The sequence below is a fragment of the Ochotona curzoniae genome, unplaced genomic scaffold (genome assembly GCF_017591425.1).
Source record: "Ochotona curzoniae isolate NIBS_2020 unplaced genomic scaffold, NIBS_Ocur_1.0 contig_3643, whole genome shotgun sequence".
In the NCBI taxonomy this organism is placed as follows: domain Eukaryota; kingdom Metazoa; phylum Chordata; class Mammalia; order Lagomorpha; family Ochotonidae; genus Ochotona; species Ochotona curzoniae.
In genome coordinates this window covers 6,475,487-6,502,602 of record NW_024465933.1, presented here as the reverse complement: position 1 = coordinate 6,502,602, position 27,116 = coordinate 6,475,487, and the positions used below count along the sequence as shown (strand labels likewise).

The 27,116-nt window shown below is 41.9% G+C and overlaps 1 protein-coding gene across 1 annotated transcript in view; it reads right to left on the bottom strand.

Moving 5' to 3' along the window:
• The window catches only part of LOC121158200 (nuclear body protein SP140-like protein), a 111,025-nt gene that overhangs the window by 20,059 nt on the left and 63,850 nt on the right, over window positions 1-27,116 (bottom strand). Inside the window, exons 9-14 of the mRNA XM_040982861.1 lie at window positions 26,727-26,840; window positions 25,119-25,172; window positions 14,649-14,696; window positions 14,161-14,208; window positions 4,724-4,771; window positions 4,238-4,285 (exon numbers count right to left, since the gene is read on the bottom strand). Coding sequence (XP_040838795.1) covers window positions 4,238-4,285; window positions 4,724-4,771; window positions 14,161-14,208; window positions 14,649-14,696; window positions 25,119-25,172; window positions 26,727-26,840 — 360 coding nt within the window. The remainder of the gene's footprint in view (window positions 1-4,237; window positions 4,286-4,723; window positions 4,772-14,160; window positions 14,209-14,648; window positions 14,697-25,118; window positions 25,173-26,726; window positions 26,841-27,116) is intronic.

Below are 27,116 nucleotides of genomic sequence, written 5' to 3'. Positions count from 1 at the left end.
ATAATAATTGGAACTTCATCACCCCACTTTCATCAATGGACAGATCAACTAGACAGAAAATCAGCAAGCAACAAGCAAACAAAACACACAGAGTTCATCTACACTGTGGACTAAATGAACCTGGTCGTTGTCTACAGAACATCTCACCCCACCATTGCAGAACACATTCTTTCATCACTCTGTGAGATTTTTTTTTTAAGGAAAGACTGTATTTGAGGCCATAAATCATTCTCAGCAAATTCAAAACATTGAAATCATACCATGCAACTTTTCTGACCACAATAGAATGAAGGTGAAAAGCAACAGCCTAGCAAACTCTAGGAAATATGCAAACACACAGAAACTGATATGTTTGCACAGGAATCCACTGAATGAACAGTCGATCATAGAAGAAATCAAAAGAAAAAATATTCTTTTTAAAAATTCCTGGAAACAAATGTAAATGACAACACGACATATCAATATTCCTAATAAACAAAGATGGAGAAATCCTCAACAAAATTACTGGCTAATCCAACTCCACTGCGTATTAGAAAAGTGATTCATTCATGCCAAGTGAGATTTATCCTTGGTAATAAGGGCTGTTTAACAAATGCACATCCAGAAATGTGACACATAGCATGAATAAACTGAAGCATAGATGCAGAGAAAGCTTTGATAAAATATGACATCTTTTCATGATAAAAAATCATAAGCAAATTGGATATAGAAGAACATGCCATAACACAATCAAGAGAACATGTGACAAATCCACAGTGAGCACCACATTCATGGGGAAAAACTGTAAGCATTTCTACTAAGATCTGGAACCTGACAAGAATGCCCATTTCCACTGTTGCTTTCATTAGAGTCCCAGAAATTTTAGTTAGAGTCATAAAGCAAGAAAAGGAAGCCAAAGGAACACAAATTGGAAAAGAAAAGCTCAAGCTATCCCTGCTCACGGGTGGCATGATTCTGTATGTAGAAGAACCAAATGACTCTACTAAGAGGCTGCTGGAGCTCATGAGGGAACTGGGCGAAATGATAGGGTGTAAAGCCAACACACAAAAATCAATAACCTTCGTATACACAATGCAATGGCTGAGAAAGAACTTGTAAGACCAGTCCCACTCACAATAGCTACAAAATTTAAATATCTTAGAATAAATTCAAACAAGGATTTGAAAGAACTCTAGAATGAAAACTACAAAACATTAAAGAAAAAGTGGAAGACGACACATAAAAATGGAAAAAATCTTCCATATTCATGGATTTGAAGACTTAATATCATCAAAATGTCCATACTATCAAAGCAATTTTTAGATTTAATGTGATCTCAATCAAAATATTGAGGACATTGTTCTCATATTTAGAAAAATTATGCCAAAATTTATGTCAAAACAAAATAAACCCCAAGTAACTTTTGCATTCTTAAACAAACAAACAAAAAAGCCAGAGGGATAGCAATACCAGAATTCAGGGCATAGTACGGGACAGTTAATAAACTGAAGCTTAGAAATCAAAACAGCCTGTTACTGGCACCAAGAGAATAGAATATAAACCCCTGAAATTGACCCATGCATCCCCAGCCAACAAATCTTTGGCAAATAAGCTAAAGTTAATCTCTGCAGAACAGACAGTCTAGTCGATGAATGCTGCTGTGACAACTGGATCTATGTGTGCGGAAGTATGATAGAAGACACGTACCTTACCCTTCATGCAAAAAAAACTCAAAATGGATCAAAAATCTAAGCCTATGACCTAATTAGCATCAGACTGTATAATGACAAATCAATCCAGTTAATAAATGGACAAAGAATATGAGAAGAAAAGATGGTTCTCAATAGTTAAAATTAAAATGGTAAGTAAACAAATGAAAAAAATCTAAGGAACACTAGCTATCAGGGAAATGCAAATAAAAACTACAATGAGGTTTCACCTCACATTCAACAATTTAAGAAGAATAAACGCTGGGTAGCATGTTGGCAGAATGTAAACTAGTACAGCCATTATGGAAGACAGCATGGAGATTCTGAAAACAGATCTACCATCCAATCGAGCCATTCTACTCCTGGGAATTTATCAGCATATGAAAGTTATTTGTACTTCCATGCTTATTGTGGCCCTGAGATATGAAACAACCTGGATGTCTACCAATTGATAGATAAAGAAAATGTGGTAATCATATAGTATGAAGCACTAGTCAGCCATAAAAAATGATGAAATCCTGTCTTTTGCAACAAAATGGATGCAACTGGAAACCACTATGCTTAATGAAATAAGCCAGTTCCCTGAAACATAAATATTGTGCACGTTCCTCATCTATGGTAACTAATGCACAAAATACAAACAAATGTAATCTATAGGAGCAAAACTGACATGTTGAGGTTTGATTATTGTTTACAGTCCTGGTCTATGCCCTGTACATTGCTTTCTTTTTCTACTTGCTTTTGTTGAATGCTTCATCCAATGCCGTGATCAGCCTGTGATTGTGAAATGAACTGAAATCCTGTCATTGTAAACATTTCTATAGAAGAAATGAGGAAGGAGGAGGGTGTGTGGGGAATGTGGCCAGGAGGGAGCGTTGGGTGGGCAGTCACTATGCTACTAAATCTGTGCTGTGGAATACATGAAATTGGTTCACTTGACAGAGTAATTCTGAAAATAGAAATGCAATAGAAATGTCTAACTTCCCTTTGTGGTGCACAGAATGGAACATCCTACATCATTCACACACCCATGCCTCAATGTGTAAATCCAGTTTTGGGTATGCTCTGACTTAACTGGGTTTAAGGAGTCATGAGTTTCCCAGGATTGGAACTGATCTTGTACTAATGCTTTGGCTTGTATTTAGTTGTTCAGATTTTGTCTGTCTGTGTTTGTTCTGTCTCCTCTTTCAGTTGTGTTTCTGGGAATTCTTCGACCTGGGAATTCTTCGACCTGCAGGAAGCATACATTTTTTTTCCATTTCGTTATCCTCTACTATTATGCATGGGCTGTTCTTGTTATTTACTTATTTGAAAGACTGAACAACAGAGGAAGGGATAACCAGAGATTCTCTCTACTGTTTCAGTCCCCTCATGGCTGCAGTGGCCAGGTCTGGGTAAACCAGGAACTCCATCCAGGTCCTTAGGGTGAGAGGCAGGTGCCCAAGTACTTGGGCCATCTTCTGCTGTGTTCCCAGGCAGGAGGCAGTCAGCTGGGACTCCACCTGGCACCCTGATGGCAGCAGCTTCAAGATTCCCCCTTCATAGCTTAGAATACTCAGCAAGGATTCCCCCATGAGTTACATTTTGAGTTCTTTTATGGCAGTCTGGACACCTAAACATGATGTCACCTCCACTGCCATCCTCCAAAATCCTGTCTTGTGTGGCACAGTCTGAACACCAAGCTGCTGGCCAACCCACAGCTTCCTGGTGCTATGGATTTGGAATTGTGTAGATGGGAGGCAAAACCAGTAGCTTTTAGTCTTGTCCCTCTCCAACTTGAGGCATCAGCAGGGGGAGCAGGAACATGCAGGGGCGGCTTGTGGGCTCCCAGTGGGAGGTGTCTGTCTCCCCCTCCCTGTGTATTGCTTCACTTCCTGGACTCAGCTCTTGGTGTGATGGGGGGCCGGGTGGATGTGTTGCAGAGGAAGCTGCAGGAACTCAGGGAAGCCTGCACCCTGCACTAGGGGCCTGCAGGGATCTGATTCCACTGCAGCATAGTCTTAGAGAGAACCTCTGTGGCAGAGTGGCTGCACACTGGTAAGTAGGAGGATGGGCTGCCCTCAGTCCTCCAAGAACCACTTGGAGATACACAGGCCACCAGAGCTGGGGCAGGCCCAGAGCTGGGGCACTTGATGGAGTTCATCTACCACCACCTCCCACGCCAAAACAGGACAGATGTCAGTCAGAGGTGGAGTGGGAGTCAGGACATGGATCTGGGTGGAGCCACCAATGGCTCTCCACGTGTGCAAGCAAATGGTCGGCTAAGCATTACATGGGTGTGCCCTTTCCATCCTTCTCTTCTTTCCCTCCTCAAATGGCATCTGCAGTTAAGGAGGTGCTGTCAGACCTAGGGTGCCTCCTGGATCGGCTGGCTAATCCAGCAGGTGGGTGTTAGCACCAACCCGTCATGCTGCCACAGTCCCCATGCACTAGGGCAGCTGCAGAAAGCCAGCTCAGGAGACCCACTCACTGCTCAGGACGTGCAGCGCTGAATAAAAGCTCGGACCTTGAATTGTTAACAGTACATTTTAGCATTCTGCTCTTGTTACCTGTTCTCCTGCGTCTTTTCAAAGGACCATTGTTGACTCTTTTTGCCCCTGAAAAAGATGAGAAACAGCAATGTGCCTGATACAGCTCTGCATTGCAAACAGTAGTGCATTACAAAACACCATACAGAGGTAACTTTTCAGAAGCCCATCTGGGACATACTTACAAAAATTATATCCTAAAATTATAAATACATGACATATAAGAATGTATTGACAGTATAATCATGCATTATACATACCTGTGACTTGATATGCATTACACATTTTTAAAAACTTAACTGTGGTTTTACAGATGTATAATATAAATCAACTGTGTTTAAAAGAGAGAAATGCACAAAAACCTCCCACTTGTTCTTACTTTCCAAATGCGGAAAACAGTGGGACTGGGTCACGCCCAAGGCAGAAATCAAGAAGAATCGTCATTATTAATAAGTTGTTAGTTAATTCCTACTAACTATTTAAAATGTGGCAATCATTTGTTTTTACCTCTCTTCCTGCCTCTTTTCAAAGGATCACTGTTGACTCTTCTTGTCCCTGAGAAAGAAGGAACAGCAATGTGCCTGTTACTTACAGCACTGCATCGCAAACAGCAGTTCATTACAAAACACCACACAAAGGTAAAATTTCAGGACCCTTTCTAGTACTTAAAATATACATGAAATTTGTTTTATATGCTGCGACATTTCATTATTATTACTGTATAATCATTAGTAGATGCATAGTAATGATATATACTAATGATTGTTCTTTCTATACTTTTTAAGGAATTCTACTTCGTTCTATTCAACCACATTCCTACATGGTGCTTCTCCCCGGGGGCAGGCACTGGGGTCACCTGAGGTTGCGTTGCAGCACAGGGGGCCGGGCCCCAACCCAAGGCCTCTGCCTCTGCCTGTGCTGGTAACCAGCTTCCAGGATCAGCTACAACTGCAGGTCCTGGGGCTCGCACCGTGAGAATCAGGGACCATAGGCATAGTTCCTTCTGGTTCTCCCCACATCCCTTTGGGGTCTAACACTTTTCACATACATGTGAAACAAATTAATTGATTGGAGGTCAAGAGCTTTTCTTAGAGGGCCTGCTGATATTTAGCAGCTGCAACTACTCAGCTCTGCAGGCAAACCAGGAAACATTCATGCCCATACGTACAGGAAACGCCTGTGACTGTGTGCTAATAAAGCTTTATTAGCAGTTGGGAGGCTAGATGTAACCTGTAGAATGTAGTTTGCCAACCTTTTGCCTAGTCTTTTCAAAAGATTTATTTATTATTATTACAAAGTCAGATATGCAGAGAGGAAGAGAGACAGAGAGGAAGATCTTCCGTCCGATGATTCACTCCCCAAGTGCGCACAATGGCTGGTGCTGTGCTGATTGGAGCCAGGAGCCAGAAACTTCCTCCAGGTCTCCGACATGGGTGCAGGGTCCCAAGGCCTTGGGCCATCCTCGACTGCTTTTCCAGGCCACAAGCAAGGAGCTGGATGGGAAGTGGAGCGTGCCGGGACCAGAACCAGCGCCCATATGGGACCCCGGCACATGCAAAGCGAGGACTTGAGCTGCTAGGCTATTGTGCTGGGCCCTACCTAGTCTTACTAACAAGCAAGATGCTTGAAACTGGATATCCTGTATTTTAAAAATCAGCTCCCAATTCATTTCAAAGAATCTGCAAACAGCATTTGCTATAACACGGGTGAGTAAAATAATGACAATATGTTAACTTGATTTAGACTTTTGATTCCACTAACTTACTTCATCCTTAGAAAAAATCTATCAAACAGAGAGTAATACCATTATTTTACAAAAGACAAAGTGATGCTCATAGATAAAAAGGGAAAGTAAATATAAGTTTTGAACAGGTTTCCTTTGGGAAAGAGACAGAGATAAAATATGAAAGCAACAATACAAGGCCTTAAAACCAACATTATGGTGACTTTTACTGAGGAGATTGATGCTACAAATATAAACTTTAAATAAAATCTTTGTACTGAAGAAGAAGGGAAGTGATCAAGAACTTAAAAGCCAGGCCACTGAGGGGAATCTGTAGAAATGAAGGGCCAAGGTCTAATTAAAAGCACAAGCACCTGAATTCAAATGCATTTCAGAGGAGCAAGGTGCCTGATTCATGCACTGATTGGATGTGTTGTCCCTCAACATGAGTCACTCTCCATACATGCACTTAGGGCTGCACCATTCAAAAGTGTCTGAGCGTTAAAGTCAAGGGACAGAACAGGTATTGTTTCTAAAGTCCTGCCCCCACGGGATGCCGCTCAGAGTACTTCCCTCCATCCAAGACGGGACTTCTTGGTGCTGATCACATTGCTTCACGTTGCAAGGCTCTGTTTTACATACACTATACACCTCACCAGGATAAAACGGGTTTCCTAAGACACTAAGGGATGACTGCCATGCCGAGAGGACTCACAACCCGAGATCAAGACATGCTCTGCTTCACAAACGCTGCCCTCGGGAGGGAAGTGAAGATGCCAGGGAGGCACCTGTCGGAAGAGGTGACGAAGCCTGCATTCAGGAGTAAGAGCTTGGCAGTGGGTCCTAAAGGCCTGAGAGGAACAAGCAGGGGAAATGAAGAACTCTAGCAGGTAGAGTACTTCTTGCTTGATCTTCAGAATCAGAAATTGCTCTGCATTGATCAAAGAGTGGTACTGGGCTGAGTAGGGTAATGCTGTGGCTGCCAAGGGTCAAAGTCGCCCATGAAGTTGTTCTGTGTGGGATTCTCCTCCTGTCACTAACAGTGCTGAAGGCATATCTTGGAAAAAGAGAACCTACTTGTTCTCTTCTTCTGCCCCTTTTCTGATTCGTTCTCTCTGTGTCTCTCTGTCTCCTTCCCCTGCCTCTTCCCTCCATCCCTTGTCCCTGGGGTCCCGTGAGAAGACACCTGTGCTATGTCTGGACTATGTCTGCTTTTCCCTTCCCTATAAGGTAGCCAAGATGACGCCCTGGCCCTGGTTGTATGTAACCTGGATCTGCAGCAATAGCTATTACTGAGCAACATACATGGTTTTGCTCTGTGTCTTAGCTGGATTTCCCTTTTAATTAAAACGTACTGATAGCAAACAACTTCAGAGCAAAGAAACAGCATGTAGGCAGTCGCTCTTGCTTCTCAGCATGAAGAAATTCAGGTTGCCAGTCACATTATACGTAACAAAGTGCTCAGTCCTGTTGTATAGTGGTTCCTTGTGTGTCAGTGAGCTCTGGTCCCTTGCTACTGTTTTATATCTAGGAAGTAGAATACTTGGAGAAATTAGGATATGGCTCTTCTTGAGTCAGCCACTGCACAATACTAAAACCAGCATCAGCTCATTAATGCAGTAGTAAATTAGAAAAATTAAGTCACACAAAACTACTTTTGCCTCTAGTTGGGACCAGTATTTGGAGATAAAGAGTGTGGGTGATGTTCAGCTGACTGATTTATTCAGAACATCAACAGATGCCTCAACATCCAAGGAAGGTGCAACAGATGCTCTGCATCCTAAGGCAAGGTGCTGGTCTAGTCCTGTTGCCAGAAATGGAGGGGCTCTCCCTCTGCCAGCACCAGCCATCCCCATCTCCAGGACTCAGCCAAGCACTAAAGTCTAAATACACTCACCCTACCCTGCACTGGAGATCTCAGACTCACTCTGGAAACGTGTAGAGCTGCAAGGTCATGAGCAGAGATGAAGGCAGGACTTGGGGCCAATAACAGCGTCAATAAACAAATGGGATTACCTTGACCTGGTATCGTCAAAATGGAAGCTGGATAGGGTATTTTTGAGACACATTTTGCCCAGGGAATCTATTAGAAAGAACCTCCGCTGTCATAATTTCCAGGACGTTCCAGAGTCTTCAATTCCAAGCTGTGGTGGCTTGCATATATATGATTAGGGGATTTTATGAGAAGGATACATTTCTGTTCCCCACTGACAGAGTTTGGCTTAGAGGAATTGTGGGGGCTAAGCAGAGGCTCAGGGAATGCCTTGCTTCTCTCCATGGCTTAGCAGGTTCATGGGACTGAGAGTGGCTTCCCCCTTACTGTACCTTGCCCAGCAAAGCAAGGTGGGGACTCTGTGACAGCATGATAGGGCATGGAGAGTGGCTGGATCTCAGGGATGTCACAGGTGCTACTTCAAGGCTCACAGTTTCATGAGTGCAGAGGGTTCCGGGCTCACCCTGAGGACCATACAGATACTGTGTAATTTATGTGCTTCTGTGGATGGACTCATTACTGTGGACTAATTCTAGGCATTGATCATCGTGGAAGTGAGAAAGTGAGTGGACTCACACTGGTCACACCACACTCATGGCGGACTCACAGTGGCAATACTGTGACCATGGTGGGCTCACAGTCGTCACACCATGCTCATGGTGGGCTCACACTGGTCACACCATGGTCATGGGGGGCTCACAGTGGTCATGCTGTGGTCACAGTGGGCTTACTCCAGCCAATGTGGTCATATCTCCCCCTGCTGTTCATAAAGATCTATCATGCCCAACTTAGGTGTCATTGTGGACTCCTGTCCCACCCTTGTGCTTCAGAGCTCCTTGGTCCTACCTAGCACACACCTCTGGATATTTACTGAAGGAGTAGAAACTCCAGCCAGAGAGGCACAGTGCCAAGATACAAGTCACCAGAGGGGAGAAACCAACAAGTGTTTCATGCCTAAAAATAAAAGCAGAAATGCAAACAACATGCACAAGGAAAAGATAATGATTCCCCAAAAGAAACATAGCACTTCAATATTAAAATACGATGATGAAGAGATAGATGAAATGTCTGAAAAAGAATGATCATAAGATTACACAGAAACACAGGGAAACGAACACAGAGGAATTAATGTATGATATGGTTATTTTTTCTGAGATAAATATTGAGAAGAAATTAAACTTAGCTGTTTGAAATGAATAATTCAATCTGTCAAATGGGAAACACAGAAAAAAATCTTAACAACAGACTTGGTGGGGCAGGAGGAAGAATATCCTAGCAAGAAGACAAATCCTTGGAAATATCTCAGTCAGACAAAAAACCACCAACAACAACAACAAAAACAAAAAAAAAGAGAAACACTAAAGATAGTCTTTGAGCTCTGTGGGATATTAACAAATGACCAAACTTATGTATCTTAGGAGTTCCTGAAAGTGTGGAAAGAGTGAAATGAACAGAATGTTTATTAAGTGAGATCATGACAGAAAACTTCCCTAATTTGGAGGAGAAAAAATGATAATAAAGTTCAAGACGCACACAGAACTCTCTGTATTAGATATGATCAGAAAAGATCTTCACCATGACACATTATAGTCAAACATGCAACAGTAAAACATGAAGAAAAGATTCTAAAATGTTCATGAGAGAAATGCCAGATCACCTTCAGGAGCTTCTCAGTCAGACTAACAGCTGGTTTCTCTAAGAAACCCTTCAGTTTAGGAGAGAATGGAGACACACAGGCCAGGTCCTAAAAGAAAGTTTCAATCCGGAATACTGTGCCCAGCAAAGCAAGGTGAAATAAAGAGTTTCAAAAACAGAAAATGGAGAGAATTTGTTACCACTTGTCTAGCCTTACAAATGGTTCTTAAGAACCTGCTGCACATAGAAACCAGGAAAAATAGTCATCATTACAGAATGTGAAGGAGAAAAAGTCAGTGAAAAGCTGGCTATTTAAAACAAATGTTAGTGTATCTAAAGGGAGACATCATTACATAATAATAATTGGAACTTCATCACCCCACTTTCATCAATGGACAGATCAACTAGACAGAAAATCAGCAAGCAACAAGCAAACAAAACACACAGAGTTCATCTACACTGTGGACTAAATGAACCTGGTCGTTGTCTACAGAACATCTCACCCCACCATTGCAGAACACATTCTTTCATCACTCTGTGAGATTTTTTTTTTAAGGAAAGACTGTATTTGAGGCCATAAATCATTCTCAGCAAATTCAAAACATTGAAATCATACCATGCAGCTTTTCTGACCACAATAGAATGAAGGTGAAAAGCAACAGCCTAGCAAACTCTAGGAAATATGCAAACACACAGAAACTGATATGTTTGCACAGGAATCCACTGAATGAACAGTCGATCATAGAAGAAATCAAAAGAAAAAATATTCTTTTTAAAAATTCCTGGAAACAAATGTAAATGACAACACGACATATCAATATTCCTAATAAACAAAGATGGAGAAATCCTCAACAAAATTACTGGCTAATCCAACTCCACTGCGTATTAGAAAAGTGATTCATTCATGCCAAGTGAGATTTATCCTTGGTAATAAGGGCTGTTTAACAAATGCACATCCAGAAATGTGACACATAGCATGAATAAACTGAAGCATAGATGCAGAGAAAGCTTTGATAAAATATGACATCTTTTCATGATAAAAAATCATAAGCAAATTGGATATAGAAGAACATGCCATAACACAATCAAGAGAACATGTGACAAATCCACAGTGAGCACCACATTCATGGGGAAAAACTGTAAGCATTTCTACTAAGATCTGGAACCTGACAAGAATGCCCATTTCCACTGTTGCTTTCATTAGAGTCCCAGAAATTTTAGTTAGAGTCATAAAGCAAGAAAAGGAAGCCAAAGGAACACAAATTGGAAAAGAAAAGCTCAAGCTATCCCTGTTCACGGATGGCATGATTCTGTATGTAGAAGAACCAAATGACTCTACTAAGAGGCTGCTGGAGCTCATGAGGGAACTGGGCGAAATGATAGGGTGTAAAGCCAACACACAAAAATCAATAACCTTCGTATACACAATGCAATGGCTGAGAAAGAACTTGTAAGACCAGTCCCACTCACAATAGCTACAAAATTTAAATATCTTAGAATAAATTCAAACAAGGATTTGAAAGAACTCTAGAATGAAAACTACAAAACATTAAAGAAAAAGTGGAAGACGACACATAAAAATGGAAAACATCTTCCATATTCATGGATTTGAAGACTTAATATCATCAAAATGTCCATACTATCAAAGCAATTTTTAGATTTAATGTGATCTCAATCAAAATATTGAGGACATTGTTCTCATATTTAGAAAAATTATGCCAAAATTTATGTCAAAACAAAATAAACCCCAAGTAACTTTTGCATTCTTAAACAAACAAACAAAAAAGCCAGAGGGATAGCAATACCAGAATTCAAGGAATAGTATGGGACAGTTAATAAACTGAAGCTTAGAAATCAAAACAGCCTGTTACTGGCACCAAGAGAACAGAATATAAACCCCAGAAATTGACCCATGCATCCCCAGCCAACAAATCTTTGGCAAATAAGCTAAAGTTAATCTCTGCAGAACAGACAGTCTAGTCGATGAATGCTGCTGTGACAACTGGATCTATGCGTGCGGAAGTATGAAACAAGACACGTACCTTACCCTTCATGCAAAAAACAACTCAAAATGGATCAAAAATCTAAGCCTATGACCTAATAGCATCAGACTGTATAATAACAAATCAATCCAGTTAATAAATGGACAAAGAATATGAGAAGAAAAGATGGTTCTCAATAGTTAAAATTAAAATGGTAAGTAAACAAATGAAAAAAATCTAAGGAACACTAGCTATCAGGGAAATGCAAATAAAAACTACAATGAGGGTTCACCTCACATTCAACAATTTAAGAAGAATAAATGCTGGGTAGCATGTTGGCAGAATGTAAACTAGTACAGCCATTATGGAAGACAGCATGGAGATTCTGAAAACAGATCTACCATCCAATCGAGCCATTCTACTCCTGGGAATTTATCAGCATATGAAAGTTATTTGTACTTCCATGCTTATTGTGGCCCTGAGATATGAAACAACCTGGATGTCTACCAATTGATAGATAAAGAAAATGTGGTAATCATATAGTATGAAGCACTAGTCAGCCATAAAAAATGATGAAATCCTGTCTTTTGCAACAAAATGGATGCAACTGGAAACCACTATGCTTAATGAAATAAGCCAGTTCCCTGAAACATAAATATTGTGCACGTTCCTCATCTATGGTAACTAATGCACAAAATACAAACAAATGTAATCTATAGGAGCAAAACTGACATGTTGAGGTTTGATTATTGTTTACAGTCCTGGTCTATGCCCTGTACATTGCTTTCTTTTTCTACTTGCTTTTGTTGAATGCTTCATCCAATGCCGTGATCAGCCTGTGATTGTGAAATGAACTGAAATCCTGTCATTGTAAACATTTCTATAGAAGAAATGAGGAAGGAGGAGGGTGTGTGGGGAATGTGGCCAGGAGGGAGCGTTGGGTGGGCAGTCACTATGCTACTAAATCTGTGCTGTGGAATACATGAAATTGGTTCACTTGACAGAGTAATTCTGAAAATAGAAATGCAATAGAAATGTCCAACTTCCCTTTGTGGTGCAAAGAATGGAACATCCTACATCATTCACACACCCATGCCTCAATGTGTAAATCCAGTTTTGGGTATGCTCTGACTTAACTGGGTTTAAGGAGTCATGAGTTTCCCAGGATTGGAACTGATCTTGTACTAATGCTTTGGCTTGTATTTAGTTGTTCAGATTTTGTCTGTCTGTGTTTGTTCTGTCTCCTCTTTCAGTTGTGTTTCTGGGAATTCTTCGACCTGGGAATTCTTCGACCTGCAGGAAGCATACATTTTTTTTCCATTTCGTTATCCTCTACTATTATGCATGGGCTGTTCTTGTTATTTACTTATTTGAAAGACTGAACAACAGAGGAAGGGATAACCAGAGATTCTCTCTACTGTTTCAGTCCCCTCATGGCTGCAGTGGCCAGGTCTGGGTAAACCAGGAACTCCATCCAGGTCCTTAGGGTGAGAGGCAGGTGCCCAAGTACTTGGGCCATCTTCTGCTGTGTTCCCAGGCAGGAGGCAGTCAGCTGGGACTCCACCTGGCACCCTGATGGCAGCAGCTTCAAGATTCCCCCTTCATAGCTTAGAATACTCAGCAAGGATTCCCCCATGAGTTACATTTTGAGTTCTTTTATGGCAGTCTGGACACCTAAACATGATGTCACCTCCACTGCCATCCTCCAAAATCCTGTCTTGTGTGGCACAGTCTGAACACCAAGCTGCTGGCCAACCCACAGCTTCCTGGTGCTATGGATTTGGAATTGTGTAGATGGGAGGCAAAACCAGTAGCTTTTAGTCTTGTCCCTCTCCAACTTGAGGCATCAGCAGGGGGAGCAGGAACATGCAGGGGCGGCTTGTGGGCTCCCAGTGGGAGGTGTCTGTCTCCCCCTCCCTGTGTATTGCTTCACTTCCTGGACTCAGCTCTTGGTGTGATGGGGGGCCGGGTGGATGTGTTGCAGAGGAAGCTGCAGGAACTCAGGGAAGCCTGCACCCTGCACTAGGGGCCTGCAGGGATCTGATTCCACTGCAGCATAGTCTTAGAGAGAACCTCTGTGGCAGAGTGGCTGCACACTGGTAAGTAGGAGGATGGGCTGCCCTCAGTCCTCCAAGAACCACTTGGAGATACACAGGCCACCAGAGCTGGGGCAGGCCCAGAGCTGGGGCACTTGATGGAGTTCATCTACCACCACCTCCCACGCCAAAACAGGACAGATGTCAGTCAGAGGTGGAGTGGGAGTCAGGACATGGATCTGGGTGGAGCCACCAATGGCTCTCCACGTGTGCAAGGAAAGGGTCGGCTAAGCATTACATGGGTGTGCCCTTTCCATCCTTCTCTTCTTTCCCTCCTCAAATGGCATCTGCAGTTAAGGAGGTGCTGTCAGACCTAGGGTGCCTCCTGGATCGGCTGGCTAATCCAGCAGGTGGGTGTTAGCACCAACCCGTCATGCTGCCACAGTCCCCATGCACTAGGGCAGCTGCAGAAAGCCAGCTCAGGAGACCCACTCACTGCTCAGGACGTGCAGCGCTGAATAAAAGCTCGGACCTTGAATTGTTAACAGTACATTTTAGCATTCTGCTCTTGTTACCTGTTCTCCTGCGTCTTTTCAAAGGACCATTGTTGACTCTTTTTGCCCCTGAAAAAGATGAGAAACAGCAATGTGCCTGATACAGCTCTGCATTGCAAACAGTAGTGCATTACAAAACACCATACAGAGGTAACTTTTCAGAAGCCCATCTGGGACATACTTACAAAAATTATATCCTAAAATTATAAATACATGACATATAAGAATATATTGACTTAGTATAATCATGCATTATACATACCTGTGACTTGATATGCATTACACATTTTTAAAAACTTAACTGTGGTTTTACAGATGTATAATATAAATCAACTGTGTTTAAAAGAGAGAAATGCACAAAAACCTCCCACTTGTTCTTACTTTCCAAATGCGGAAAACAGTGGGACTGGGTCACGCCCAAGGCAGAAATCAAGAAGAATCGTCATTATTAATAAGTTGTTAGTTAATTCCTACTAACTATTTAAGATGTGGCAATCATTTGTTTTTACCTCTCTTCCTGCCTCTTTTCAAAGGATCACTGTTGACTCTTCTTGTCCCTGAGAAAGAAGGAACAGCAATGTGCCTGTTACTTACAGCACTGCATCGCAAACAGCAGTTCATTACAAAACACCACACAAAGGTAAAATTTCAGGACCCTTTCTAGTGCTTAAAATATACATGAAATTTGTTTTATATGCTGCGACATTTCATTATTATTACTGTATAATCATTAGTAGATGCATAGTAATGATATATACTAATGATTGTTCTTTCTATACTTTTTAAGGAATTCTACTTCGTTCTATTCAACCACATTCCTACATGGTGCTTCTCCCCGGGGGCAGGCACTGGGGTCACCTGAGGTTGCGTTGCAGCACAGGGGGCCGGGCCCCAACCCAAGGCCTCTGCCTCTGCCTGTGCTGGTAACCAGCTTCCAGGATCAGCTACAACTGCAGGTCCTGGGGCTCGCACCGTGAGAATCAGGGACCACAGGCATAGTTCCTTCTGGTTCTCCCCACATCCCTTTGGGGTCTAACACTTTTCACATACATGTGAAACAAATTAATTGATTGGAGGTCAAGAGCTTTTCTTAGAGGGCCCGCTGATATTTAGCAGCTGCAACTACTCAGCTCTGCAGGCAAACCAGGAAACATTCATGCCCATATGTACAGGAAACGCCTGTGACTGTGTGCTAATAAAGCTTTATTAGCAGTTGGGAGGCTAGATGTAACCTGTAGAATGTAGTTTGCCAACCTTTTGCCTAGTCTTTTCAAAAGATTTATTTATTATTATTACAAAGTCAGATATGCAGAGAGGAAGAGAGACAGAGAGGAAGATCTTCCGTCCGATGATTCACTCCCCAAGTGCGCACAATGGCTGGTGCTGTGCTGATTGGAGCCAGGAGCCAGAAACTTCCTCCAGGTCTCCGACATGGGTGCAGGGTCCCAAGGCCTTGGGCCATCCTCGACTGCTTTTCCAGGCCACAAGCAAGGAGCTGGATGGGAAGTGGAGCGTGCCGGGACCAGAACCAGCGCCCATATGGGACCCCGGCACATGCAAAGCGAGGACTTGAGCTGCTAGGCTATTGTGCTGGGCCCTACCTAGTCTTACTAACAAGCAAGATGCTTGAAACTGGCTATACTGTATTTTAAAAATCAGCTCCCAAGTCATTTCAAAGAAACTGGAAACAGCATTTGCTGTAATACAGGGTGAGTAAAATAATGAGAATATGTTGACTGTATTTTAGACTTTTGCTTCCACTAACTTTCTTCATCCTTAGAAAGAAATGTATCAAAAAGGTAGTGCTGGGGTCTGTGCAGTAGGTGTGAATGACACGAAGGTGTGAAGAGAACTGCTCCCCTGCTTGGCAGGGCCTGGAGAGCTTCCAGCTGTTTGGCAGGGCCTGGCGGATTTCTTTCTGACCACCTTGATGCAGTCTCGCCCCCTGTTTGCATGGACACTCAAGTACCCCACTAAGAATTCTGCAATCTATTAGGCATAGTTTGCCCCTGTGAGATGGCTTTTACAACCAACATGAGCTTAAAAGTTAATGTTACTGATAATGTCTTGTTGAAGGGGCCTTTAACTGCACACAGGGGTACAATTAAGCCCATGCTGTTTCTAGACACCTTATTGTGTGCCTAACCATTGCTCTGAATCTGGCCCAAACATTTAGCATGCTTTCTGGGAAATGGCCTGATAAGAGTTTCACAAACTAATGGAAGTTATGGAAGTATGGGTTGAAATTGCTATGACAAAAAATATAGCTATCCTGTTACTGGGACCCTAAAAGCTATCCTGCTACTGGGATCCTAAAGGTTATCCTGTTATATTTACTGTGACCCCAAAAGGCCATCCTGCTATGGCAAAAACATAGCTACTGTGACCTTAAAGGTTAGCCTGTCCTTGCAACTCTCAACTCTTTAGAACACAGTAAATGTAGTTGCTTTGGCTGCCTTCATAATTTATAACTAGAGGAAATATAGGGTGACTTTACTAACATCATGTATACTTTTGATTATTGTTTGATCATTTATGAGGTTGTAGAGCCTGCAGTTGTAGAGGGAATTAATGTTTGAAACTTTTGTCTTAGATTTTTATATTTTTTCTCTTTTGATGTATTTCTCTCATTAAGTGATGGATAAGTTATAGAATAAGAATTGTAGTAGGAATGTATTACTGGACAAGATGTGTCGTCTACTGAGAAAATGTTGGCTGCAACATCAGAATGGATAATACCCTGTCTTAAGGTGAAACTATTTGTAGTTATCTTTGGAAACATTTATTTGCCCATTGTAGAGTGGAAACCTAAATGGAGTAAACAAGGCTCATTGGTAATTGCAGTTCTTTCTGTTGTCGTAACTCTTGCTTAATTAACAAACTGTGTGGGCCTGCAGACCTAATGACCTTTGGTATCAATGCCCCAATCCCAATAAATCAAGGCCTCAGACCTTTTCCCATGAGTAATTCAAGGTAGGGGTCTGGTTGCCACAGGCAGCGCCAAGGATGGGACCCAGACTTGAGGGAAGTAAGTAGGGGCTGGCAAGCTGAGATAAGCAAAGAATGTGGGGTCCACCCTCACTCACCTCTCAAGCTGTTGTAAATTGTGCCCCCCTTGAAGCTATGTCAAAATGCCCTAAAAAAGGACTGTGTACTGCTTCTGTATAAATGAAGCGGACAGCTTTCTTGCGTGGTCCACAATGATGTTGGAATTGTAGTGGTCTGTCTCTTTTTTCTTCTTTCTACGCCTACTTCACGCACCCTTCTCGAGCTCCGAAAACAGCTGGAACTGGACTGCAGCAAGGTAGTAATACCATTATTTTACAAAAGACAAAGTGATGCTCATAGATAAAAAGGGAAAGTAAATATAAGTTTTGAACAGGTTTCCTTTGGGAAAGAGACAGAGATAAAATATGAAAGCAACAATACAAGGCCTTAAAACCAACATTATGGTGACTTTTACTGAGGAGATTGATGCTACAAATATAAACTTTAAATAAAATCTTTGTACTGAAGAAGAAGGGAAGTGATCAAGAACTTAAAAGCCAGGCCACTGAGGGGAATCTGTAGAAATGAAGGGCCAAGGTCTAATTAAAAGCACAAGCACCTGAATTCAAATGCATTTCAGAGGAGCAAGGTGCCTGATTCATGCACTGATTGGATGTGTTGTCCCTCAACATGAGTCACTCTCCATACATGCACTTAGGGCTGCACCATTCAAAAGTGTCTGAGCGTTAAAGTCAAGGGACAGAACAGGTATTGTTTCTAAAGTCCTGCCCCCACGGGATGCCGCTCAGAGTACTTCCCTCCATCCAAGACGGGACTTCTTGGTGCTGATCACATTGCTTCACGTTGCAAGGCTCTGTTTTACATACACTATACACCTCACCAGGATAAAACGGGTTTCCTAAGACACTAAGGGATGACTGCCATGCCGAGAGGACTCACAACCCGAGATCAAGACATGCTCTGCTTCACAAACGCTGCCCTCGGGAGGGAAGTGAAGATGCCAGGGAGGCACCTGTCGGAAGAGGTGACGAAGCCTGCATTCAGGAGTAAGAGCTTGGCAGTGGGTCCTAAAGGCCTGAGAGGAACAAGCAGGGGAAATGAAGAACTCTAGCAGGTAGAGTACTTCTTGCTTGATCTTCAGAATCAGAAATTGCTCTGCATTGATCAAAGAGTGGTACTGGGCTGAGTAGGGTAATGCTGTGGCTGCCAAGGGTCAAAGTCACCCATGAAGTTGTTCTGTGTGGGATTCTCCTCCTGTCACTAACAGTGCTGAAGGCATATCTTGGAAAAAGAGAACCTACTTGTTCTCTTCTTCTGCCCCTTTTCTGATTCGTTCTCTCTGTGTCTCTCTGTCTCCTTCCCCTGCCTCTTCCCTCCATCCCTTGTCCCTGGGGTCCCATGAGAAGACACCTGTGCTATTTCTGGACTATGTCTGCTTTTCCCTTCCCTATAAGGTAGCCAAGATGACGCCCTGGCCCTGGTTGTATGTAACCTGGATCTGCAGCAATAGCTATTACTGAGCAACATACATGGTTTTGCTCTGTGTCTTAGCTGGGTTTCCCTTTTAATTAAAACGTACTGATAGCAAACAACTTCAGAGCAAAGAAACAGCATGTAGGCAGTCTCTCTTGGTTCTCAGCATGAAGAAATTCAGGTTGCCAGTCACATTATACGTAACAAAGTGCTCAGTCCTGTTGTATAGTGGTTCCTTGTGTGTCAGTGAGCTCTGGTCCCTTGCTACTGTTTTATATCTAGGAAGTAGAATACTTGGAGAAATTAGGATATGGCTCTTCTTGAGTCAGCCACTGCACAATACTAAAACCAGCATCAGCTCATTAATGCAGTACTAAATTAGAAAAATTAAGTCACACAAAACTACTTTTGCCTCTAGTTGGGACCAGTATTTGGAGATAAAGAGTGTAGGCGATGTTCAGCTGACTGACTTATTCAGAACATGAACAGATGCCTCAACATCCAAGGAAGGTGCAACAGATGCTCTGCATCCTAAGGCAAGGTGCTGGTCTAGTCCTGTTGCCAGAAATGGAGGGGCTCTCCCTCTGCCAGCACCAGCCATCCCCATCTCCAGGACTCAGCCAAACAGTAAAGTCTAAATACACTCACCCTACCCTGCACTGGAGATCTCAGACTCACTCTGGAAACGTGTAGAGCTGCAAGGTCATGAGCAGAGATGAAGGCAGGACTTGGGGCCAATAACGGCGTCAATAAACAAATGGGATTACCTTGACCTGGTATCGTCAAGATGGAAGCTGGACAGGGTATTTTTGAGACACATTTTGCCCAGGGAATCTATTAGAAAGAACCTCCACTGTCATAATTTCCAGGACGTTCCAGAGTCTTCAATTCCAAGCTGTGGTGGCTTGCATATATATGATTAGGGGATTTTATGAGAAGGGTACATTTCTGTTCCCCACTGACAGAGTTTGGCTTAGAGGAATTGTGGGGGCTAAGCAGAGGCTCAGGGAATGCCTTGCTTCTCTCCATGGCTTAGCAGGTTCATGGGACTGAGAGTGGCTTCCCCCTTACTGTACCTTGCCCAGCAAAGCAAGGTGGGGACTCTGTGACTGCATGATAGGGCATGGAGAGTGGCTGGATCTCAGGGATGTCACAGGTGCTACTTCAAGGCTCACAGTTTCATGAGTGCAGAGGGTTCCGGGCTCACCCTGAGGACCATACAGATACTGTGTAATTTATGTGCTTCTGTGGATGGACTCATTACTGTGGACTAATTCTAGGCATTGATCATCGTGGAAGTGAGAAAGTGAGTGGACTCACACTGGTCACACCACGCTCATGGCGGACTCACAGTGGCAATACTGTGACCATGGTGGGCTCACAGTCGTCACACCATGCTCATGGTGGGCTCACAGTCGTCACACCATGGTCATGGTGGGCTCACACTGGTCACACCATGGTCATGGGGGGCTCACAGTGGTCACACCATGGTCATGGGGGGCTCACAGTGGTCATGCTGTGGTCACAGTGGGCTTACTCCAGCCAATGTGGTCATATCTCCCCCTGCTGTTCATAAAGATCTATCATGCCCAACTTAGGTGTCATTGTGGACTCCTGTCCCACCCTTGTGCTTCAGAGCTCCTTGGTCCTACCTAGCACACACCTCTGGATATTTACTGAAGGAGTAGAAACTCCAGCCAGAGAGGCACAGTGCCAAGATACAAGTCACCAGAGGGGAGAAACCAACAAGTGTTTCATGCCTAAAAATAAAAGCAGAAATGCAAACAACATGCACAAGGAAAAGATAATGATTCCCCAAAAGAAACATAGCACTTCAATATTAAAATACGATGATGAAGAGATAGATGAAATGTCTGAAAAAGAATGATCATAAGATTACACAGAAACACAGGGAAACGAACACAGAGGAATTAATGTATGATATGGTTATTTTTTCTGAGATAAATATTGAGAAGAAATTAAACTTAGCTGTTTGAAATGAATAATTCAATCTGTCAAATGGGAAACACAGAAAAAAATCTTAACAACAGACTTGGTGGGGCAGGAGGAAGAATATCCTAGCAAGAAGACAAATCCTTGGAAATATCTCAGTCAGACAAAAAACCAACAACAACAACAACAAAAACAAAAAAAAAGAGAAACACTAAAGATAGTCTTTGAGCTCTGTGGGATATTAACAAATGACCAAACTTATGTATCTTAGGAGTTCCTGAAAGTGTGGAAAGAGTGAAATGAACAGAATGTTTATTAAGTGAGATCATGACAGAAAACTTCCCTAATTTGGAGGAGAAAAAATGATAATAAAGTTCAAGACGCACACAGAACTCTCTGTATTAGATATGATCAGAAAAGATCTTCACCATGACACATTATAGTCAAACACGCAACAGTAAAACATGAAGAAAAGATTCTAAAATGTTCATGAGAGAAATGCCAGATCACCTTCAGGAGCTTCTCAGTCAGACTAACAGCTGGTTTCTCTAAGAAACCCTTCAGTTTAGGAGAGAATGGAGACACACAGGCCAGGTCCTAAAAGAAAGTTTCAATCCGGAATACTGTGCCCAGCAAAGCAAGGTGAAATAAAGAGTTTCAAAAACAGAAAATGGAGAGAATTTGTTACCACTTGTCTAGCCTTACAAATGGTTCTTAAGAACCTGCTGCACATAGAAACCAGGAAAAATAGTCATCATTACAGAATGTGAAGGAGAAAAAGTCAGTGAAAAGCTGGCTATTTAAAACAAATGTTAGTGTATCTAAAGGGAGACATCATTACATAATAATAATTGGAACTTCATCACCCCACTTTCATCAATGGACAGATCAACTAGACAGAAAATCAGCAAGCAACAAGCAAACAAAACACACAGAGTTCATCTACACTGTGGACTAAATGAACCTGGTCGTTGTCTACAGAACATCTCACCCCACCATTGCAGAACACATTCTTTCATCACTCTGTGAGATTTTTTTTTTTAAGGAAAGACTGTATTTGAGGCCATAAATCATTCTCAGCAAATTCAAAACATTGAAATCATACCATGCAACTTTTCTGACCACAATAGAATGAAGGTGAAAAGCAACAACCTAGCAAACTCTAGGAAATATGCAAACACACAGAAACTGATATGTTTGCACAGGAATCCACTGAATGAACAGTCGATCATAGAAGAAATCAAAAGAAAAAATATTCTTTTTAAAAATTCCTGGAAACAAATGTAAATGACAACACGACATATCAATATTCCTAATAAACAAAGATAGAGAAATCCTCAACAAAATTACTGGCTAATCCAACTCCACTGCGTATTAGAAAAGTGATTCATTCATGCCAAGTGAGATTTATCCTTGGTAATAAGGGCTGTTTAACAAATGCACATCCAGAAATGTGACACATAGCATGAATAAACTGAAGCATAGAAATCACTTGATTATCTTAAAAGATGCAGAGAAAGCTTTGATAAAATATGACATCTTTTCATGATAAAAAATCATAAGCAAATTGGATATAGAAGAACATGCCATAACACAATCAAGAGAACATGTGACAAATCCACAGTGAGCACCACATTCATGGGGAAAAACTGTAAGCATTTCTACTAAGATCTGGAACCTGACAAGAATGCCCATTTCCACTGTTGCTTTCATTAGAGTCCCAGAAATTTTAGTTAGAGTCATAAAGCAAGAAAAGGAAGCCAAAGGAACACAAATTGGAAAAGAAAAGCTCAAGCTATCCCTGCTCACGGATGGCATGATTCTGTATGTAGAAGAACCAAATGACTCTACTAAGAGGCTGCTGGAGCTCATGAGGGAACTGGGCGAAATGATAGGGTGTAAAGCCAACACACAAAAATCAATAACCTTCGTATACACAATGCAATGGCTGAGAAAGAACTTGTAAGACCAGTCCCACTCACAATAGCTACAAAATTTAAATATCTTAGAATAAATTCAAACAAGGATTTGAAAGAACTCTAGAATGAAAACTACAAAACATTAAAGAAAAAGTGGAAGACGACACATAAAAATGGAAAAAATCTTCCATATTCATGGTTTTAAAGACTTAATATCATCAAAATGTCCATACTATCAAAGCAATTTATAGATTTAATGTGATCTCAATCAAAATATCGAGGACATTGTTTTCATATTTAGAAAAATTTTGCCAAAATTTATGTCAAAACAAAATAAACCCCAAGTAACTTTTGCATTCTTAAATAAACACACAAAAAAGCCAGAAGGATAGCAATACCAGAATTCAGGGCATAGTACGGGACAGTTAATAAACTGAAGCTTAGAAATCAAAACAGCCTGTTACTGGCACCAAGAGAATAGAATATAAACCCCTGAAATTGACCCACGCATCTCCAGCCAACAAATCTTTGGCAAATAAGCTAAAGTTAATCTCTGCAGAACAGACAGTCTAGTCGATGAATGCTGCCGTGACAACTGGATCTATGCGTGCGGAAGTATGATAGAAGACACGTACCTTACCCTTCATGCAAAAAACAACTCAAAATGGATCAAAAATCTAAGCCTATGACCTAATAGCATCAGACTGTATAATAACAAAACAATCCAGTTAATAAATGGACAAAGAATATGAGAAGAAAAGATGGTTCTCAATAGTTAAAATAAAAATGGTAAGTAAACAAATGAAAAAAATCTAAGGAACACTAGCCATCAGGGAAATGCAAATAAAAACTACAATGAGGTTTCACCTCACATTCAACAATTTAAAAAGAATAAATGCTGGGTAGCATGTTGGCAGAATGTAAACTAGTACAGCCATTATGGAAGACAGCATGGAGTTTCTGAAAACAGATCTACCATCCAATCGAGCCATTCCACTCCTGGGAGTTTATCAGCATATGAAAGTTGTTTGTACTTCCATGCTTATTGTGGCCCTGAGATATGAAACAACCTGGATGCCTACCAATTGATAGATAAAGAAAATGTGGTAATCATATAGTATGAAGCACTAGTCAGCCATAAAAAATGATGAAATCCTGTCTTTTGCAACAAAATGGATGCAACTGGAAACCACTATGCTTAATGAAATAAGCCAGTTCCCTGAAACACAAATATTGTGCGCGTTCCTCATCTATGGTAGCTAATGCACAAAATACAAACAAATGTAATCTATAGGAGCAAAACTGACATGTTGAGGTTTGATTATTGTTTACAGTCCTTGTCTATGCCCTGTACATTGCTTTCTTTTTCTACTTGCTTTTGTTGAATGCTTCATCCAATGCCGTGATCAGCCTGTGATTGTGAAATGAACTGAAATCCTGTCATTGTAAACATTTCTATAGAAGAAATGAGGAAGGAGGAGGGTGTGTGGGGAATGTGGCCAGGAGGGAGTGTTGGGTGGGCAGTCACTATGCTACTAAATCTGTGCTGTGGAATACATGAAATTGGTTCACTTGACAGAGTAATTCTGAAAATAGAAATGCAATAGAAATGTCCAACTTCCCTTTGTGGTGCACAGAATGGAACATCCTACATCATTCACACACCCATGCCTCAATGTGTAAATCCAGTTTTGGGTATGCTCTGACTTAACTGAGTTTAAGGAGTCATGAGTTTCCCAGGATTGGAACTGATCTTGTACTAATGCTTTGGCTTGTATTTAGTTGTTCAGATTTTGTCTGTCTGTGTTTGTTCTGTCTCCTCTTTTCTGCATTCATTGTTACAACACACAGTCTCTCCAATGTTTTATTCTATTTCTTCGTTTCCAAATCAGTGTTGGCATGTCCTTTACCACAGCTCTGGTCTGCACCCTCAGTTCCAAATCCTGTTCTTATCAAAGATGGTTGGGTTTGAGCCAATTCAGTTTTCCTTGTTAGTTCAGGGAATCAGCCATTTGAATGCAAATACGTAAGGCAGGTGGACAGAGTGGTGTTGGTCACACACAATCACTTCTTCTCATGGGCACAGAATCACAGCTTGATCCTTCAGTGCCTGGCCAGAGATCATATTTCTTAGCCTTACTTACTTGAAGCTAGCTTTGACTAAGTTTTGGCCAAAAAGATGTGATCAGATTTTCATCAAGGAAATGAAAGGCTTACTCTCTTCTTCATTTTTTCCATTCCCTCTCGATGGGAGACAATGACAGTCAGAGTGGCCTTTGTGGGCCTGGAGATTGAAACCTATCAAGGAGGGCAGATTCTCCCTACCACTTCTGGAATTCTAGATGACAACTAATGTATTTGTGTTGAAACTGCTTGTTTTGGATACTATTTGTTGTAATGACATAGCTTATACTCTGAATAATCCAGCAGCTGTGAAGCTATCATGGCACACAGGAAATCTGTGGGCTGCAGCAAAGACAACAGCATCTGGCAGAAAGATCAGCACCATGGAGAGAGCCAAGGACCACCCTCCACAACCCAGTGCCCCCGCTGTGCCTATCCCTGCTCCCACCCCAACCCGAGTGCCTTGCTGTGCCTATCCCTGCTCCCCTGTCGCCCCAGTACCTTTTTTAGCACCTTGGACGTTTCTTTGTTTATTGTTGCATCTTCTCCTTTGTCCTTAAAACAGAAAAAAAAAATAATAATAATAATCTTTCAGATTATAAGAGAAGCAGATTTTCAAGTTCTTTACATCAGTAGCCTTCAGCTATTTTATTTTTAAATCTTCATTCCCCAGTCATTAACATACCATGTTGGCAGTTATTATCATGGGAAAATAATAATTTCCACAAAACATTGTACACTTAGACACAGCCAAAATGTACACTGTGCTTTTACATATCCACATGGGGCTTTATTATCCATTTACAATAGAGAAAATATGGAAAGCAGCTGAAGTCAGGTGAAAGCTAACATTAGAAGCAGGGGCATGTCAAGGCAGTCAGGCCACTGCAACCCTCAGAAATCACTGGTGCATTTTGATTCCTGGAATTCAGCAGCCTGGCTTGAATACCTACAGAATTTTATAACAGTCAGAACTTAAGATGTAGGTAGAAGAAAAATCATCAGAGAAATAAAGACAAATTTATAGGGATAATAGAGATTAGAAACTCGAGAAATTGAAGTGCAGGACACAGACTATAGAAGGAAAAGCAAAAAGGAAATGAAGAAGAATAATTAAAAACGACAAAGAAAATAGTCAAGAGAAGGCAGTGAACCAGTCATTGGAATTCCTGAAGAAAATAAAAATAATTGAAGAAATAGTTAAAGGTACTTCAAGAAACAAGTTTCTGGAGTCACTCTGCAAAATGGAGCATGCATCTGAACAGCACAGGTCTTTACCCTAAAATAGAAAACCTGACAGCCAACAATGAAACATGGACAAGCAAGTTTAAACTAGACCTGTATTACCACAGTGACGGTAGGGGCCAGCATGCAGCAGATTCGGGGCTATTTTAAAAATTCTTTCTTCACAAGGACATCCGCCTTGTTCAGTGTGTGTCACAGATGTACTCATTAAGTGTTATTAGGGGCAGGTGATGCAGAGCAGAGGGTTACGTTGCAGCTTGGCATCCCACATTTCATATCAGCGACTCTGCTTCCGATCCAGCTTCTTGTTAATGGGAGAAGGGGGCCCTCTTCAAAACGGTACATTGAGTTTAAGAGGCTTTTATCTGCTGGCAGTGAGGGTTGTGACAAAGTGACCCGTTATCTAGCAGCAACAGAATATTCAGCTTACTGATTCACAGACAAGGGCAGAGGTCATCTCAGAAATCCATTCTTTAGTATTGCGGTTGATACAGCAAATTAGATACTGCCTGTTTTACCAGGACATTTCTACCACACTGTCCATACTTAACCAACAGGCTGTGTCCCACTAAACACGACTTCACAACAATCTCTTGCTTCCACGCAGTTCTCAAAGAGTCAGGTTATGCAGATAGAGGGGAAAAGAGTCTGGCTCCTTATTACAGGATGCTCACAGGCAGGCACAGTGAGAAGCAGCAGCTCTGGTGTCAGAGTCCCCACACCCTCACTTGCAGATTCCTGATGGAGAGCCCAAGGCTGCCTGATGTACTCCTTGAACCCCACCTCCTGCCACGTGCCACTGCAGGGTCTGTGGTACGTGCTAAGTCCCAGTCACCCCAGCACCCTCACGCAGCTTTCCCTTACTTGTCGTGTCAGAAGCTTGGTTACTCCCAGTCTGTGCTTCTTGGCCTCCCTTTGAGAAGCACATGACACAGGGGCAATTCCCATGTTCAGGTTGATGCAAATACTGCTCTGCTCCTAAATTGTGACATGTAAAGAAGTTTCATTTTTGACCCGTCTCCCCACAGATCCTTTCTACCCCCCAACATTGGGGGCCCCTTCCTCTCCATTCCTCATCAAGAAGGAATCCCTTTCCTCTCTATGTTCCCCACTGTTTCTACCCGCCTCCCCGCTTTGTGAATAATTTAGAGGATTTGAACTTGAAGAAACGGATAGTGCACATTTTAAAGAAAGAGCCCTGGAGGAACACAGCCTGGCTTTAGGGGAAAGATGAGGTTTTGGGGCAGTAGCCTA